Source organism: Anolis sagrei, chromosome 4, assembly GCF_037176765.1.
Source record: "Anolis sagrei isolate rAnoSag1 chromosome 4, rAnoSag1.mat, whole genome shotgun sequence".
Taxonomy (NCBI): Eukaryota; Metazoa; Chordata; class Lepidosauria; order Squamata; family Dactyloidae; genus Anolis; species Anolis sagrei.
In genome coordinates this window covers 155417266-155435097 of record NC_090024.1, presented here as the reverse complement: position 1 = coordinate 155435097, position 17832 = coordinate 155417266, and the positions used below count along the sequence as shown (strand labels likewise).

Here is a 17832-nt window from a genome sequence, read left to right as displayed (position 1 = left end):
TTGTATGATTTGGCATAATTGGTTTACATTTTATATTTAAGCACATATCAAGGTGTTTGTAGAACTTATATTTTTGGAATATTTGTATTAATATGAACAGAATAGGATATAGTTCCCATACATCTTTCAAAAATGGTTATGCATAAAGAATTTTTTTACACGACACACTACAGGGGAGCTGTACTTATTTATTTTATATTTACAGATTAGTTTTCTTTTGTAGTGGTATACCTGTAGTACCTTCAGCATCACTCACTCACTCTCTCTCTCTCTCTCTCTCTCTCTCTCTCTATATATATATATATATTGCACTCCTTATCAGTTCTATTTCAGATTGAGAAAAATCTGGTTGAGGACACCAAATTGAATGTTTAATTTCACTAAAAACGGATATCAAATTTTTCCTTGACTATTTGTACTTGTGATAGATTGAAAAGGAAGAGATTTTGTGAAATACAAACTAACTTAGCAGTGTGTTGATTTGTTATCCTGTTCTCTAGGGCTTGCCAATGATTACAAGAATAACTACATGTTCATAGCTTGTTTGTAGCCTGTCTAATATCACTGATTGCTGTACAGCCAAGCAACTATAGATAAATGTGGACGTATAAGGTGCGGAAAATAATCCAGAAAAAGATAAAGCATCTGAAAATGTTCCATTTCACACCTCTGGTAGGAAAGTTTGTATATGACAACTGGAGTCCCTCATTTTCCTATTTACTGCTCTGAAGCCTATAACTCACCATAGTTTACACAAGATTTATGTGTAGAGAAAAAGGCTGGACAATGACTAAAGTGCAGGTAGAGTGAGTATGATCAAAGATCTATGGAAACTTGTTGAATCTACAACAACCACAACAACAACAACCTTTATTTGTATACCACCCTATCTCCCCACAGGGACTCAGTTTCCAACATGTAAGTCAAAGCATTCAAGTTCTGGAAAGAAACCATACAGACAATTACATCAAAATAAACACATTTAATAATATAACAAACCTAATTAAACTTAACAGACAAAGTAACAAGAACTGAACATCATAAAATACAAAACACATTAAAGTTAAATTAAAAACCCGTTTCATTGTAGCTTCATCAGTAGAGGTTCAACAAAACCAAGAAACAGAGAAACTTGCACTTGGGCACTTTGCAGCTTTCTACAACAAATGTTAGGTCTTTTGAGGAGAAAATTGAATTTATTCAGAAATGGATGCCACATGAGGGGAGGTATCAAGTGTCTCATCTGGTCAATGTTATTGTGATCACCAACCTGTCCCCAATCTTTTCTGTATGCCATATATTTCAATATGCTAGGGAAGACTGTGGCAAGTCTCTTCTCAATGAATCTTGCCAGGGAAATCCTGTATTGGGTTCCTATAAATTGGAGTCACCTTAAAGTCACATAGCAGTCCTTCATATAAACCTTTCAAATGGAGAATATATTCATGGACTGCGCTATATCTGTTGTTAATCTGCCCGTATGGGAAGCACCTCAATTATATCCAGAGCTGTGAGTTTATTTTATGCTAATAGGTGTTTTTATAATCTTGTGAGTTCTTTTGTCTAGATTTTATTTCTGAAATATATGTGCTGCAACGTGGTGGGAGAAGGACAAGAGATTGCTGTTACTATAAAAAGATATACAGCCCTAGTTGGAACACACAGTTAGCAATATCCAAACATGTCGTGAAAGTGTAACTGTAGGTACGGATAGTTGCCACACCTGTAATAAATTTTTGAGGACTGTATTGTGTTTGTGTATAAATAAAATGTAATAGGGCGTTCTCAATTCAGAAATGACCTCTGTTTAGATGGCTTGCTTTCAGTTTCTGCCCAGGCTTGTTTCAATGATCATGCATAGATAGTTACTATGGAAAATGATGTTATGAAAAAAAAATAGCATAATTGTGATGAAATAGTGCCAGTTTTGCAAACTATGTGTGAGAGGTGTAAAAGCAGTTGGGTAGTAGATGTTTGCAATGGATATTTGACCATTGCTGCTGTCCTTTAAGCTTTTTGGATGCTTATTCATAGCCCCTTCTGGTCTAAATTCTTTCTTCTTGTTGTTGTTGCTCAAGCCATTTCCAAATTATGTGACTCAAAGGTGATAAAATGGTTCATCACATTTTCTTGTCAAGATTTGTTCAGAGAGAGTTTGTGCATTTGCCTTCATCTGAGGCTGAGAGAGTATGATGTACATGAGGTCACCCAATGGCTTTCTTGGCCGAGTCATAATTCGAAACGTGATTTCCAGAGTTCATAGTTCATAGTTTTCATAGTTCAGCATTCAAACCACTACACTGTGCAGACTCTCTGTGTTGTGCTTGTGGCTGACTGGATCAGTTACTGTTCATCCTTTCTGACAATACTTCATCCTAAAATTCGAAAATGTGGGTAGAGGAAGTATTACAGCTGGCTTCAAATAGATACCAAGAACTAGAAGTTTTGAGTAACAGCTCTTATTCTTCTAGTTTAGTAATGAACAAAGTGTGGGTAGTAAGCAGAGTAGATTCCTTTCAAAGACAGGTGCTTTCTCTGCTGTTGTTCTGTCCTAGCTGAATAAATTGCATTATCTGTTCTTTTTTTTTTTCTTGCTTCCTGTGCGGAGCTGGAACAGAGATGCCTGCTTTATATGGAATGTTAAGGATATCTCTGTGTCTTCAGTCTGTGTGTGTGTCTTACTCCTGGAGTCAGCAAGCATAACTTGTTGTAAAGCTTATGCTTTACATGGCATTGCTTGAGGAGGAATAGAAAGTACAGAGTTTTCGAATAGAAAGGAATTCGTAGTTTGTATTGTCGAAGGCTTTCATGGCTGGAATCACTAGGTTCTTGTGGGTTTTTTCGGGCTATAGAGCCATGTTCTAGAGGCATTTCTCCTGACGTTTCGCCTGCATCTATGGCAAGCATCCTCAGAGGTTGAGAAAGTTTGTTGGAAGTAGGAAAAATGGGTTTATATATCTGTGGAATGGCTGGGGTGGGGCAAAGAGCTCTTCCCTGCTGCAGTTAGGTGTGAATGTTTAGCTGATCACCTTCATTAGCATTTGAAGGCCTGCCTGAGTCTGGGAAAATCTGTTGCTGGGAGGTGTTAATCTGTGCCTGTTTTTTTCCTCTCTGTTGTTTAGCTGTTATAATTTTAGAGTTTTTTAATACTGGTAGCCAGATTTTGTTCATTTTCATGGTCTCTTCCTTTCTGTTGAAATTGTCCACATGCTTGTGGATTTCAATGGCTTCTCTGTGTAGTCTGACATTTATTTATTTTATTTATTTATTTATTTAGTACACTTGTATACCGCTAATATCTCAGCCTAAAACGGCGACTCATTGCGGTTTACAACATTTAAAAGCAACAATAATTCCAATTAAAAATATAAAACACATACATATACAATACACAGTATTGGGCCACCAATACAGACCAATGCATCTCTTAATTAAAATCATAATCCAATTTCGTTGTCTATGATTGCCAGTCCTTGATCAAAAACTTCATCGCATCGGATTAGCCGAATGCTTGCTCAAACATCCATGTTTTCAGTTTTTTCCGAAATGCCATCAGCGAGGTGGCTGATCTTATCTCTATAGGGAGGGCATTCCAAAGCCGCGGGGCCACCACAGAAAAGGCCCTGTCTCTCGTTCCCGCGAGCCGCACCTGTGACATGGTGGTTGTTGGTGTGGTCCAGCATTTCTGTGTTCTCAAATAATATGCTGTGTCCAGGCTGGTTCATCAGGTGCTCTGCTATGGCTGACTTCTCTGGTTGAAGTAGTCTACAGTGCCTTTCATGTTCCTTGATGCGTGTCTGGGCGCTGCGTTTGGTGGTTCCTATGTAGACTTGTCCACAGCTGCATGGTATACGGTAGACTCCTGCAGAGGTGAGAGGATCCCTCTTGTCCTTTGCTGAACGTAGCATTTGTTGGATTTTCTTGGTGAGTTTGTAGATTGTTTGTATGTTGTGTTTCCTCATCAGCTTCCCTATGCGATCAGTGGTTCCCTTGATGTATGGCAGGAACACTTTTCCTCTGGGTGGATCTTCATCTTTACTCTCGTGGCTTGTTCTTGGTCTTGCAGCTCTTCTGATGTCTGAGGTGGAGTATCCATTGGCCTGGAGAGCCCAGTTGAGGTGGTTCAGTTCATCTTGGAGGAGGTGGGGTTCGCAGATTCTTTTGGCACGGTCTGCCAAGGCTTTAATGGTGCTTCTTTTTTGACTTGGGTGATGGTTGGAGTTTTTATGTAGATATCTATCTGTGTGTGTGGGTTTTCTGTAGACGGTGTGACCCAATTGTTGATCTGGTTTGCGGATGACTAGGACATCTAGAAAAGGCAGTCTTCCTTCATTTTCTTTTTCCATGGTGAACTGGATGTTTGGGTGGATGCTGTTAAGATGGTCCAGGAACCTGTTGAGTTCTTCTTCTCCATGGCTCCAAATGGTGAAGGTGTCATCCACATATCTGAACCATATCGTGGGCTTTTTGGTTGCTGTTTCCAGGGCTTGTTCTTCAAAGTGTTCCATGTAGAAGTTAGCTATGACCGGGCTGAGAGGGCTCCCCATAGCTACTCCCCATAGCTAATTCGTAGTTTGATGAAGGCCATTCTTACAAACTAGATCATGGTATTCAACCAGAGCAGGTATAGTTTGTTTAGACTCAAAACAGTTTGTGCTCTTGCCACTTTTGTTTTTAAACCACAGTTAATGCTGCACAAAGCAAGTTTTGCTTTGGGCCTCTGTCATGTGGACACTTCCTGTAAGCACGTGGGTAATCTGTGTGTGTGTGTGTGTGTGTGTATTTCCTAAGCAGTTCAAGCATAATTGATGTTAATAATATAATGTTGCAAGTCTAATATACCCATTAACACTAATTTCAATATTTTAAACATAATGCTTCTACATGTTGTAATTAAAACACTTATACATTTCAGTTAGATTCACCATGCTTAATGATAAAGATGGCAGAAGTGTTGAGAAAACAAAATATCACTTTCATCAAATCGTTACATTGTAAGTCATAATGGCTACATATGACTTAAATCCTTGTTAGATAATCATATATCCAGCATCTACTATAGTTTTCTTTAAAAGTCTAAATGGAAATTTTGACTTGTTGTAAATGGAAATAACTTGCCTTCTGTTTAGAATTATGAAAAACTACGGTACTGTTCTATTATTTGGGCAGACTCCAAAAGGGGGTCTAGACCGAGAAGGATAGTTCATTTTATGCCAGGATGATGGGTAGGGGAGTTGAAGGATGAATACCATTTTCCCCATTACCACTGGTTATCCCCCTCCCCCCTCCATATCATAAATGGTGGTTGCTTCCACAATGGCAACATGGGTGGGGGGAATAACAGGAAAACAGGGGGGAATGGTTTAACTCATTCAATTTCCCCCTCACCCCCCTCTTAAATGGACTATCCATCTCTATTTAGTACCCCCCTGTGGCCTCTACCCAAACTACATTTTCACATGTTGGCTATAATTATTGACAGTTATGGTGACAGGTAAGCTTCCATACATTGTTTGGAGGTTTTATACTATAACCATCTTCCCTTGTTGTCTTGTTTGGACTTGCTAAACAAATCTGTTACATTAGAGGACTAATAGTTCTTTTGAGTTCCAAAGGAAGGAGGTCTACTTTAAAGGGGACAGTGAACATGTAACCCAAAACTGAGTGTTTGAATTCTACAAAAGAGTTCTACAAAACTGTGTGTGCTCCTAATCTGAATAATATGCTAATCTGAAGAACATATTCAGTAGTTGTCTGGGCAGAAACATACTCTAAATACACATCACAGCAGTGCCATTATCAATCCAACCAGCAGGCATGAAATATATATTACACTACTTTTAGAAGCTCACTGGCTACTATAGCTTCTGATACCGGAGAGAATGCAAAGTCATCCTGACTCATGGGCACGGAGAGCCTTGGGCTCCTGTTCAGTCCTCCATTCCACATGAGTGATGGAGAGTGAACTCAGAGACCTATAGTTCATTTTGATACTAAGTTAAGAAACCAGTTAGCTAGGACTTTAGATGGATATCTAAAGAGGGATAAGCACATATTTTATCTGAACTATATTTTCCCTTATCAGATGTTTGAATCAATAGAACAGTAAATACACACTTTAGAGTCGTCAGTATAACTATTTGCAGTAATTAATATTGTACAAGAAGTGGTGAACTGTATGTAACATCCATAGTAATTCTGCATGTTTTCAATAGGTTCATGTTCTGGTTTTGTGTAAGCCAGTGACTTCCTAGTGATGGCATGTGAAAGTAAAGTAAAGTATAAGGCGTTTGGGGGGCAACTGTATATGGGCCATTTAATTCCTCCCAATGGCAAGTTACCATCAATACTTGTTTATACAAGTCATCCTCATGCATAAGTTGAGGGCAGGTTTGGGGACCAAATTATGGATTCTGATATGACCTGTGGATTTATCGAGGGTCATTTTATGGAGAAGGGAAAGTGTCAGTGCTCTTTGGGGGTTAGCTGTCCCTGGCTTTTGCCACCACCATTTCCCCACCCAGGCATTGAAAAAGAGCCTTAGACATTCTACTCAAAGCAGAAGATAGTTCCTTTTTTGATAATTAAGAAACAGTGTTAACTCTTATAAACAAGGGACCCATCCCCTTCTCTGAGTAGAGTGGGGAAAGGCAAGAGCTTCATCTGTCCCAGGAGAACCTGAACCTCTTCTGCTCTCTCTGCATTCTGTTGAGAAGTGTCAGAGAGCTGCCACCACCGCTGCTGTTTTCCTGTCCAGGTATTTTAAAATGGCCAGAATTGGTGCCATCATGGGGATATTTGTGTTGGTAGTTCCTTCAAGTTCTCCCAAGATGGGCAAAGCTCTCACCTTTCAGTACTCGGCTCAGAGAAAGGAATCGTTTCTTTTGTGATCAGAGATAAGGTCCACTATTTATATCAGGCATGTGCAGAGTTTTACACTCCCAATCTTTTGGACTCCCACAATTCCTAACAGCTGGTAAACTGGCTGGGATTTCTGGTATTTGAAGTCCAAAATACAAGGAGAGCCAAATTTTGCCCATGCCTGATTTACACTGATCCATGTATAAGTCAGCTCAGATTTTGAGTTGAATTTTTAGTAAAATTTCTAGTCTTATAACCAGGTGTATATAGTGATTTTTCAGTTAATACTAGAAGTTGACTACACCAAAATGTTGTGATTTCTGAAGAAATGCCAGATCGGAGGCTGCATGTGCAGTTCTTTACCATTTCCCAGATGTTTTAATGCAGCATAATTGCTTAGTATGCCCATTCAATTTCATATAACATATGGTTACTGAATAACTGGGAGTGGGATTGATAAGTGTATTCACAGTCAGTGCAACCGATCTGTAAATGATACCCTATAGCACACTTCTGAAATTGTAGAACATCACTGTTTTATGTGTCCATATGTTTGGGTGCCTAAATTCTTAACAACCAATTTCTTTCATAAATTCTGTAATGTTTTCAGTGTACTGTTCTTCACAGTCTTTACATATTTGTTCTTTGTGTAAAACTTAGTGGTTTTCTAATTGCTTTTTACAGGTGTATTTTAATGCAAGCTGAGCCATTGTCTGAGCTTGTGAGATGTCTGGTCTATTCTGATGTCCATTTTTTATTGGGGAGAAAGATGGAAAGGGAGCTGAATTGGGATGAATTTTATTTCTGTGTACCATATGGAAAATGCGTAAACCTTTTTTCTCTTTCTTTCTTCTTTCCATCACATCTGTGTGGGTGAATGTTCCTGAAAATCCTTGGTGAAAACTTTAGAAACCTTTGGTATGCTCATTCTTTCATTAGAGCCCAGAGTCATTGACTAGACTAAAAAACTACAAAAAAGGGGAAGCAACAATCATAAAACTAGTAACTAAAATGTGCACTGATGGGTGGAAGTTCAGTAGTTGGGTCCATTTACATTGAAAATATTTCATAGATTTTATGTAAAAAAAAATCCAGTTTAAAAAATTGGAACGTTTACGTTTTCCCTGATAACAAGTATCCATTATTGAATAAAATAAAATACTGTATATATATGCCAGTTTCCATAGGATTATTTATGTGTAAGTATACATAAAGACAGTAGAGTTTCTGATATGACCCAGAGCTCAATTTATTTTTATTGCTGCTTTGACAATACGGGCACTCACAATGGCTAGCAACACTTAAATGCATTATGAAAAACATTTGTTTTGTTACCTTCCTTCCAATCAAGTCTAACTTATGGCAAACCTATCACAGACTTTTCTAACAAGATTTATTCAGAGGATGTTTACTATCTTAAGCTGGGAGATTGTAATTTGCCCAAGGTCGTGCAATAGGCTCCCAAGGCTGAGCAGGGGTTTGAACCTTGGTCTCCTGAAGTCCTAGTCCATGTAAACCTCTTTGCCAGCCTTAGAAATATAAATAAAATTACTCCAATCAGTTAAAAGTGCAATCTGTTATAATCCATTTTGGAGCTGGTTTGAAAGGAGCTGGTTTGCTATGTGGGTGATTAGGTTAAAAGGTGTGGAATCAGTTTGAAGCCAGAAAGGCGATTACATTAAGCACATAGCCTGGCCTCAAACCACTGTGCAGACTCACTCCCCCAATTTTTCAGAGAAATGCGCATCAGTGCACCAGAGGCGTCCGGGATTTTTTAAAAAGGGAAACTAAAATCAGTAAAGGTAATCAGTTTCCTCTCCAGTTTCCTCTCGATTGGCCCCTGCTGCCCAGCTGTGCCCTTGGGGTGCTGTTTGGGAACCCCCATTACTGCACTTCAGAGTGGACAGGGATGACAGGGATGATTTCTCTATAGATCTGGCTTATAATTGGATCAGCTGCAGCACATTATATAGTTTACATCAGCTTTTCTTGTGACTTTTTAAATGCATTGCTTCCCGTTTTATCTGTGCTGAAGTACACATTGCTGGTGTGCGATTCGTGGTCACCGAGTTGGCTTCAAACTGCATTATATGGTCATGGTAGCAGGACCATAAGAAAATTCAGCATCCAACTAGAAAAAATGCTTCAAATAATAAACAGAGGCAAATGAATAACAATGCCTTTGCCTGCCAGATGCACAATTATGGAGTGTGTGGTAGAGCAAGCTACCTCAGCAGACAGTACATTTACATTCTCACAAATGTGATTATAATGGCAACATGACAGAAAATGAAAGAATGGAATTAACTCTGCTCTGGTCATCTTAAACAGGATTTCCAACCTGTTTTCCTAACAGATAAGTTCCCTTCATCCATAATAAAATGATCATATAAAATAATCATGTATACATTAAAAGTTAAAACAAATACACATTGCTTTATGTTATAGTGCACATTTTACACAGCGATGTAGAATGATATTGCGTGAAATGCAAAATTAGCACTTTGTGGTAGTCTCTGACTGTGGGCATCTCTGATGTGCTATTTTGTAACCCTATGTTTTGCCTTTGCTTGCAGTAATGCTGTGCACTTGATTCTTTGGCTTGCAAACAGCCTTTAAGCAAAAGTGATGCACTGGAGCAAGACCAGTTTGCTCTCTGAATACCAACAAGAAATACTTTTTTACATTCTGCCTTCAGTCCAAGAGGGATTTGCATCACCTTAAAGCCTGCTTGCCTGTACAGTGGTGTGGCCTATTAGATTTAAACTAGTTTAAGCAAGTTATGCTGGAATATATGTTGTCATTCATGAGCTTTACAAAGCTGTTAGAACTACTGTAGAACTCTTGCTTCTTATTTAGAGTGTGAGTTGAAGAGTACAAGTTTACAAGCAGTTCTTAAAACAGCCTTGAAATAGTTTTGCTAAGCCTTATTTCTTGAATGAATTATATTAAACTATGCATTTTAATTTCTGTTTTCAGTGAAAGAGTTCCTAGCTAAAGCCAAAGAAGATTTTTTAAGAAAATGGGAAAGCCCCCCTCAGGTAATGAAACCATTTCAGTCTTGTCTATTGTGTTTGTAATAATGCAATGCACATTTGTATACCCTATAATTAATAATTAGAACTTCTAGAAAAACACTTGATATTGGTCAGGAAACTTTTAATGATGTTTCCATCCTGTGATTCTGTTTTGTATGACTCTACTTTGAGAAGAAATGTGTTTGTTCACAGTCAGTATTTACTGACTGCTCAAACTTTGGAAAATGTATAAAAACAAATATTTTGAGTAGCTTAGTTTTCTGTGGAGGAAATTTGCAGTGAGATTTGAAATCGTGTTTATAGCATAAATACTATATATACTGCTGTCTTATTCTTGCTTTTTAGAAGATTTGTGAGAGTTATTGTTCAAACTAGGTCTCTGTGCTCCTGAATACTTTATGCTTCCTAACTCTACATAGCTACATTGCTTGGGTTTCTGGGATCTATATAGAACAACATCAACATGTTTACAACTTCTAATTGTAGCTAAAATATTTTATAATTTGTGTACAAGATATTATGGGGGAAAGGGTTGGTGGAGTAGCATCTAAAACCAAGTACCTTCCCAAATATGTGAATCCTGTTAATACCAATATCACACCACACTGTTATAATGCTTGGATTACACAGTAGGCAGCCACAAGCAGTGAAAGTGGAGCAATAGTACTGTAACAGTAAAGTGTGATATGGACCTAAGTTCATAGAATCACAGAATTGGAAAGGACGGCAAGGACTATCTAGTCCATTTCCCTTCCATGCACAAATTCATTGCCAAAGCATTCATGAGAGATAGATATTCAACCTCTATTTTAAAACTGGTTTTTTTAATAAAAAAAACAAAAAAACAAAAACAAAACCCAGTTGAGGATTTTTGGTGCTAATGACAATAGCCTGGGCTTCTGAAATAAGGATCACAGATAATGGAGAATGCAAAATTGCATATCCACAGTGTCGGGAACCAGCTTCCTTTTTCCAGGAAAAGTGAAAGGCTATAACTGATTTGCTTGGAAAATGTATGAATCTTTTCCTCATAAATACTGCTGAAGGGAACTAGAACAATATCCTTATTCCAAGAGAAGAGGACAGCTCTACCTGCCCTAGACACTTCAACCTTCAGTTCTAGGCTTCACACACATAACAGTTTCTAGATTGCAGTCTCTTTCCATGTCCTTTACGTAGTTATATCTATAGACTTCTACTGGAGGAAAACATGGTAGGTAAAGGGGAATAGTACTGGGTGGCAATCATCTAGTCTACCTCTGTAACCTCAGTACCTCCACGAGAAGCTTCCTATCAGTAATAATGTGTATGTAAGAAAGCATGGGTAGATTCATGTTTGAATTACAGTCAGTCTGCCACATTTGCAGTTTAAATTTTTGCAGATTATTCAGGGTTTTAATTAATATGTTTCCTCTAAGAATCTCTCAATCCTCATGATGACTCTGTGATACACTTGATACACTTGAACTTGAACTTCTAGCGATCATATAATTGCCCTGGAGGACCTAGCAATTCTTACAGAGGCGTTCTCTCAGATTTTAAAAAATGTTTTTTACGTCAATGTTTTTCTTTTATTGTGGGTTTTTTGCTTTCCTTAATCCTGCAAAAGCAGACAGCCTACTATTTGGATGAATGTAGAATGCTATGCAACTCACTTTTGATTGTTCATATTAAGAATTAAACTTCCCAGCTTGTGTACTTTTCAAAGTACGCATTCATGCCTTGAATGACTGTTGTTAACCTTTTGAATATATTAAAATTGGTAGCAGATTGTTTCTAATTTCTATTATCTGCCATAGAGTTTACTGTCACCCTCCTTAATGAAATACTACATTTGATAACTATGATTATATTTTTAATAGAACTTAAATACTAGTTATTTTAGACTTTGAATATTTTATATATTTTTTCTTCTGTTTATATAGAATACTGCTGGTTTAGAAGACTTTGAGAGGCTAAAAACTCTTGGAACTGGGTCATTTGGCAGAGTTATGTTGGTGAAGCATAAAGCGACAGAACAGTATTATGCCATGAAGATACTGGATAAACAAAAAGTTAGTACATTTTTATTATAATTTACTTCTTTTAAATACCGTTCTTTACACAGAAAAATATCATTTAGGTAGGCTTTTCTGTGTTGTTCTTGTTTAGTTACTCCTTCATTTGAATTGAGTTTTCCTCAGTTCTTCAACCCAGGGAAACATATTTATTTTACTCCATTGTGGGAGAATAGTACACCAGCTCTGTTAAGGAGACATGAAATGCAAGATGAGGGTTCTTTGTTAAAATTGTGTGTTACCTAAAGAGTACGGTCAAGTGCCTTTCCCAGCCGTGCTTCAAGTGCTTAAATCACTTCTGGGTGAAGAAGGAGCGTTTGACATAAATCTGAACAACAGATGAGAATATGGTGTTTCTATGACCAGAAAAGATACAGAAATAGGGAATGCTATATTGTTTATCTAAAAAAAAGTGCTTCATAGCTCATCAGGTTGTGCTTAGCATCTGCCTATTATCTTCTTTTCTTTCTTACTTACATGCAAGTGTGGAGAAGAGCAAACCACAGACCTCCTATTACAATGCAGTCTTGAGTCCTGCCACATACACAGTGGAGGACCTTCTTATAGCAACTGCAAGCGGCCAGCTCCTTGTCAAAGGACATTTAATATAATGCCAAGTTTAAACTTTGTGTTTTCTTAATACATTACAACTGTACCCTCGGTTCACTTCTATTACGATAAATAAATAAATGTATTACTTACAGCATCTAGTAATATATTTATAATGAGCCTAGTGAAAGCATCCGTGGTTTTTCTATCCATAACCTTCCTTGATATTTGCTATATAAATAATATTGCCTAGCAGTGATAGCCTATTGGATTCCTTTTTTACCATGTTGAAATAATTGTTTTGTACATTCAATACCTTGATGGTGCAGCTGAATACAAAAATATTATATCTAATACAAGACGGTAGGGGTATTAGCAAATCCAGTTGTGCATATCATTGTGTTATTCAGGCAGATTATTTCCCTGTAGCTGGATATAATTCATATTGTATCACTCCATTAAATATTTTGTGCTATTTAAATAACTCTGTCTCAAATATAAAGTGACCAGTAATATTTTGGAACATTGAACAAGGAAGTATATCTGTGCTGCTAATGTTTCAATGAGTTTTTTTAAAAAAAAAATAGTTTCCCTTCTTTTAAACTAGTGTGGATATCTAAAAAAAAGGAAGGGGTTTAAAGAAGTGTATGATAGAAAATAGTAAGCTATATATTTGTTCTCTCACTTTTTTCCACAAACATCCTGCAGTTTAGGGAGGGACACTTTTTAATTCTCAGCTACAGGGGGAAGGACTAGGGAGAGGCATTGGATTTTTAATATAATGCAGCAGCTATAAATCAGAAAGTGAGGTGATGTTACAAATCATGCCAATTTCATTATTCAAGTCTGCATGCTATATACAGATATACTGCTGCATTTATACTGAAATTACTTGAAATGTCATGATGGTAATGTTCTGTGTCTTCAATTCCAGAATTTAATTGTCTTGCTGTATTACAAAAATTCCTCCCTTTGCTTGAGTTTCATTTTACACAAAGTGAGGTATTGGCGTCTCAGAATTAAAAACCAAGGAAACCACAGCCTTGAGTCTACAAAACCTGAGCAGGGTTGTAAAAGTTAGGGTGACTTGGAAGTTTTGCAGTCGTGGGGTCTCCCAAGAATTACAAAAGCAAAGTAAAATACACACAACAGACAATAACATCAAATAAAATTCTAAACAATAGCAAAATAATACAATAACATAATAAAAATATCATGACACAAAATATGAAGTGATAAAAGAATTAAAACACATTCAGCTGGGCCAATGCAAAAGATAAAAATCCAAGTTAGAACTACCTCACTGGGATGAAAAGAACACTAGTTAGATGATACCAGCATTTTGCAGCATAAACAGTGCCCTATTTAAACATTTGCAGATCTGTAGAGAAATCATTGTTAAGTTATTCCAAATGTAAGATTATATGCTTAATGATAAATGAATGATGTGGTAGGGTACGCATTGAAAATTTAGAGCATTGGAAGAGTCCTTTTCATCTCCTATTAGGCTCTCCGTGCTATACTTGCTTCACAGTTACCGGGATCATGGTGGGAATAACATGTGCCAAAAAGGAACTCAGTGTATAATCTGTCACACTCACAGTTAGATAAACTGGCCTGCCAGTCTCTAGGAAAGTCCAGAGCCTTGGGCATTTTGAGGAGTCATTTCAACCATGGTATGAATACCAATCATAATATTCCTTTGACAGAGGTTAAAGACAGAATAGACATACAGCATGCACCACACTTTTCCTGATAAATATCTTCTAAAAGGCAAAAGAGAGTAGTAGTTTTGGTGTTCAGACTGAGTATTTGTTATCCAAAACCCCTGAGAACAGAAGAGTTTTGATTTTCAAATATCTGCATATGCATATATAGGCAGTCCCCAACTTACAAACAAGGTAGGTTCTGTAGGTTTGTTCTTAAGTTGAATTTATATGTAAGTCAGAACAGGTACATTTTTGAATGTAACCTATGTGGTGTTTGTTTTGCTGTCTGTGCCCCTGTTCAGAAGATTTCACCTTACTTTGTGTCCCTGTGATAATTTTTTTCCCATGATAACTCTTTCAGGAGTTAATTTCCCTTTCTAGGAAAATTCCTTCACTTCCCTCACTTCCCTCACTTCATGCCCCCATTCTTAACTATGAGTCATATGTGAGTTGAATGTTTGTAACTCAGGGACTGCCTGTATCTTGGGGATGGGACTTTATACAAAAAAAATCATTTCTGTTTTTGTATAGGTTATGCACATCGTTTGGAGGTAGTACACAATATTTGCAGTAATTTTGTGCGTGAACTATCAGAAAACAAGGGGTCACTATCTCAACCATCTATGTGGAGAATTTTGAATTTTGGAGCATTTCAGATTTTGGAATTCTAGATAAGGGATGCTCAACTTGTATATACATTCACTGTTAAAAATGAGTACAGTTTTATGTGGTTTTATAGTCTTTTGTGGAAATTGCCATTCCCCTTTTGAATTGTTGCTTTTATTTTTCTTCTGTACCACAAAAACATACTGTGACTAGTTTGATTTAATTTTAAGAGTAAAAAATTAAACTGTACTTTGTCCCAAGGTCGTTAAACTGAAGCAAATAGAACACACGCTGAATGAAAAAAGAATATTACAAGCAGTGAACTTTCCTTTTCTTGTAAGACTGGAGTATTCTTTTAAGGTAAATATTGAACGAGAAAGTATTTTTGGTGCAATTTTCTGTCTTGTAAAGTCCAATGGTCATTACTTTTTTCATGGCAAACTTCATCAAGTAAAAATTGATTTTGGGCTCCTCAATTGTTAAAATCAATTGTGAAATCCAAATGTCCAGTGATCACTACTTATATTTTGTATCAAACTTAATCAAGAAAAAAAAAGATTTTTGAATCCTCAGTTGTTAAAATCAGAGATGAAATACTTAGGGATCCTGTTCCCAAGCATAGCATGCAGTCCCAAATCAGACTTTAAGAACTGGATGAGTTATTCTGTTAAAACGAAAAGTTCTCAATTTTAGCTTATGTTCAATGTCACTTTATGCCAAATGTCATATTTAATTGCATAACAGTTACACTTCCCCGGTTTTCCCCTTAAAAGGGATTTGTGACTGTTATGTGGTGTAAATTAGAAGGACTATAGGGCCCCTCTCACCTCACCTGAGCACCAGTGGGTGACTATTATGCAAGGAAGACATAAATGCTAAAATTGTGATCCCCAACTATTATGAAATGGCAACTAATGGGATAAAATACAGTATTGTGGCTTCATAAACAAAGATGTAAACAAACAAAAACAGAATACCTCCCTGGGAGTTGAACTTATGATTATCTTTAAATGCACCAAAACAAGTCAGAATTTGTAACAACATCAATACATTTTTTCCAGGGTTGCTTTCAGCCCTGGTTATGAGTGTGCACTTTGTGAAACTGAATATCCCACTTTCTGGTTGGTTTAATTAAAAACAGAGAGAACAGCGAAGCAAGATTGAATGGGCTTTAGCACCAGCACATTGTTTCTTCACATTGCAGTTCATTAAGTGTTTATTAATATATTTATAAGTTAGATTGGATGGGTTACATTTTCAAGAGATATTATTCTGCTTTCAATTATTGCTACACAAGAAAAGAAAGAAAAGCAACATCAAAACTTTTCTTCCCCAAGATACATATAAAAGGAGTTTGCAAGCCTTTGTAATCTATTTCAGTTAACCACAATTCAGCACACCATTTTAATTAGAAATGGTGGTAAAAATGCTCAATAGTTTGTTCAAAGAAGTCAAAACTTAGATTGTTTGCAACAAACCATAATTTGATGGGTTCATCTATGGAAACAAAACCTTCCTAATTCCTTCTTATGTCCACTGTGGAAGATGAGAAAGAGAGTAACACATGAACCTCCATTTTGATTAATTTAACTCAATGAAATTAGGATGGTCATTTTTATTTATCAATGCAATGTTTCCTGGCTGACCATGCTACTTATTCATTTTGTGTACAGTATTCAAGAATGGGATTGCTTAAGTAATCTGCATTGAGGGTGTCAGAAATAGAATATTTCCAATCGCATCTCCTTTTAGGAGCCAGCTAGAACGTTAAGATCTGCCAGGGAGGTCCTGCTCTCCGTTCCGCCGACTTTGCAGGTGTGATTGGTGGGGACAAGAGATAGGACCTTCTTGGTGGTGGCCCCTCGACTGTGGAACTCCCTCCCCAGTGAGATTAGATTGCCCCCTCACTCAGAAACAACTTAAGACCTGGCTATTCAAGCAGGCATTCAGTAAATGACGGAAATATGGAAGTAGTTAAAGATAACCTCGAGATTGATGCAAGGTCTAAATGTTTTATGCTGTGTCTGTGATAGTTGTTTTGTAGTTTTATAATTTTAATGCTTTTAATCTATTGTTGTATGTTGTTGATTTGATATATAATGTTTTTATACATGTGAGGCATTGAATTTTGCCATTGATTATATTGTGAACCACTTTGAGTCCCCCCAGGGCTGATAAAAGTGGTATATAAATGTAATAAATAAATGCAAAATAAAATTTTGGATTTTGTAAATACATATTTCCAAATCAACATTTTTTTTCTCTCTTTTAGGACAATTCTAATTTATACATGGTTATGGAATATGTTCCTGGGGGTGAAATGTTCTCACATTTAAGAAGAATTGGGAGGTTCAGGTAAGAAGACATTGAAAAATTAGAGTTTTCAAATATGCGTCCTACTTGTCATAAGGCATAGGAGGAGACAGAAATGTCAGGCCTCAGCTTTCTTGAAATCTTGGAGATAAAAGGATTTTTACTTTGCATAAGCATGTACGTTTTCTCAAATGACTTTCAAAACACAACTTTTCATTTAACATCTTTAGATTTCTAAAATGGTTTTACATGATTAAACATTTACAAAAATATCATTGAATTTGTTTTTGTACTTTTGAATGAACGAACATGAAGTTCTTGAAGTCATTCTAGAAAACCCACAGACCTCTCAGCACAGTTCATGACATTATTAATATATTGGATTTGCTATGTTTGTGATATACAAGTAAAACTTGAAAATGTATTTTTTTATTTATTACAGTGAACCACATGCAAGATTTTATGCAGCCCAGATAGTCCTAACTTTTGAGTACCTCCACTCACTAGACCTCATTTACAGAGATCTAAAACCTGAAAACCTTTTAATTGACCAACAAGGATATATCCAGGTACAGTGCAGAGAAATACCTTCTTTCCTTGTAACAAGAAAAATAAATGTTTCCAATCTAAGTAAATTGATGATGACCATGAATTAAATCTCTGTTTGATTACCTGCAAACTGATCATTCAAAAGCAATG

The 17832-nt window shown here is 36.8% G+C and overlaps 1 protein-coding gene across 3 annotated transcripts in view; it reads left to right on the top strand.

Annotated features, from left to right (window-relative positions):
- Positions 1 to 17832, top strand: part of PRKACB (protein kinase cAMP-activated catalytic subunit beta) — a 90590-nt gene that overhangs the window by 59037 nt on the left and 13721 nt on the right. For all 3 annotated transcript variants that reach the window (XM_060773828.2, XM_060773827.2, XM_060773829.2), the window contains exons 2-6: positions 9841 to 9902; positions 11825 to 11953; positions 15082 to 15180; positions 17093 to 17175; positions 17576 to 17702. In XM_060773828.2, coding sequence (XP_060629811.1) covers positions 9841 to 9902; positions 11825 to 11953; positions 15082 to 15180; positions 17093 to 17175; positions 17576 to 17702 — 500 coding nt within the window. The remainder of the gene's footprint in view (positions 1 to 9840; positions 9903 to 11824; positions 11954 to 15081; positions 15181 to 17092; positions 17176 to 17575; positions 17703 to 17832) is intronic.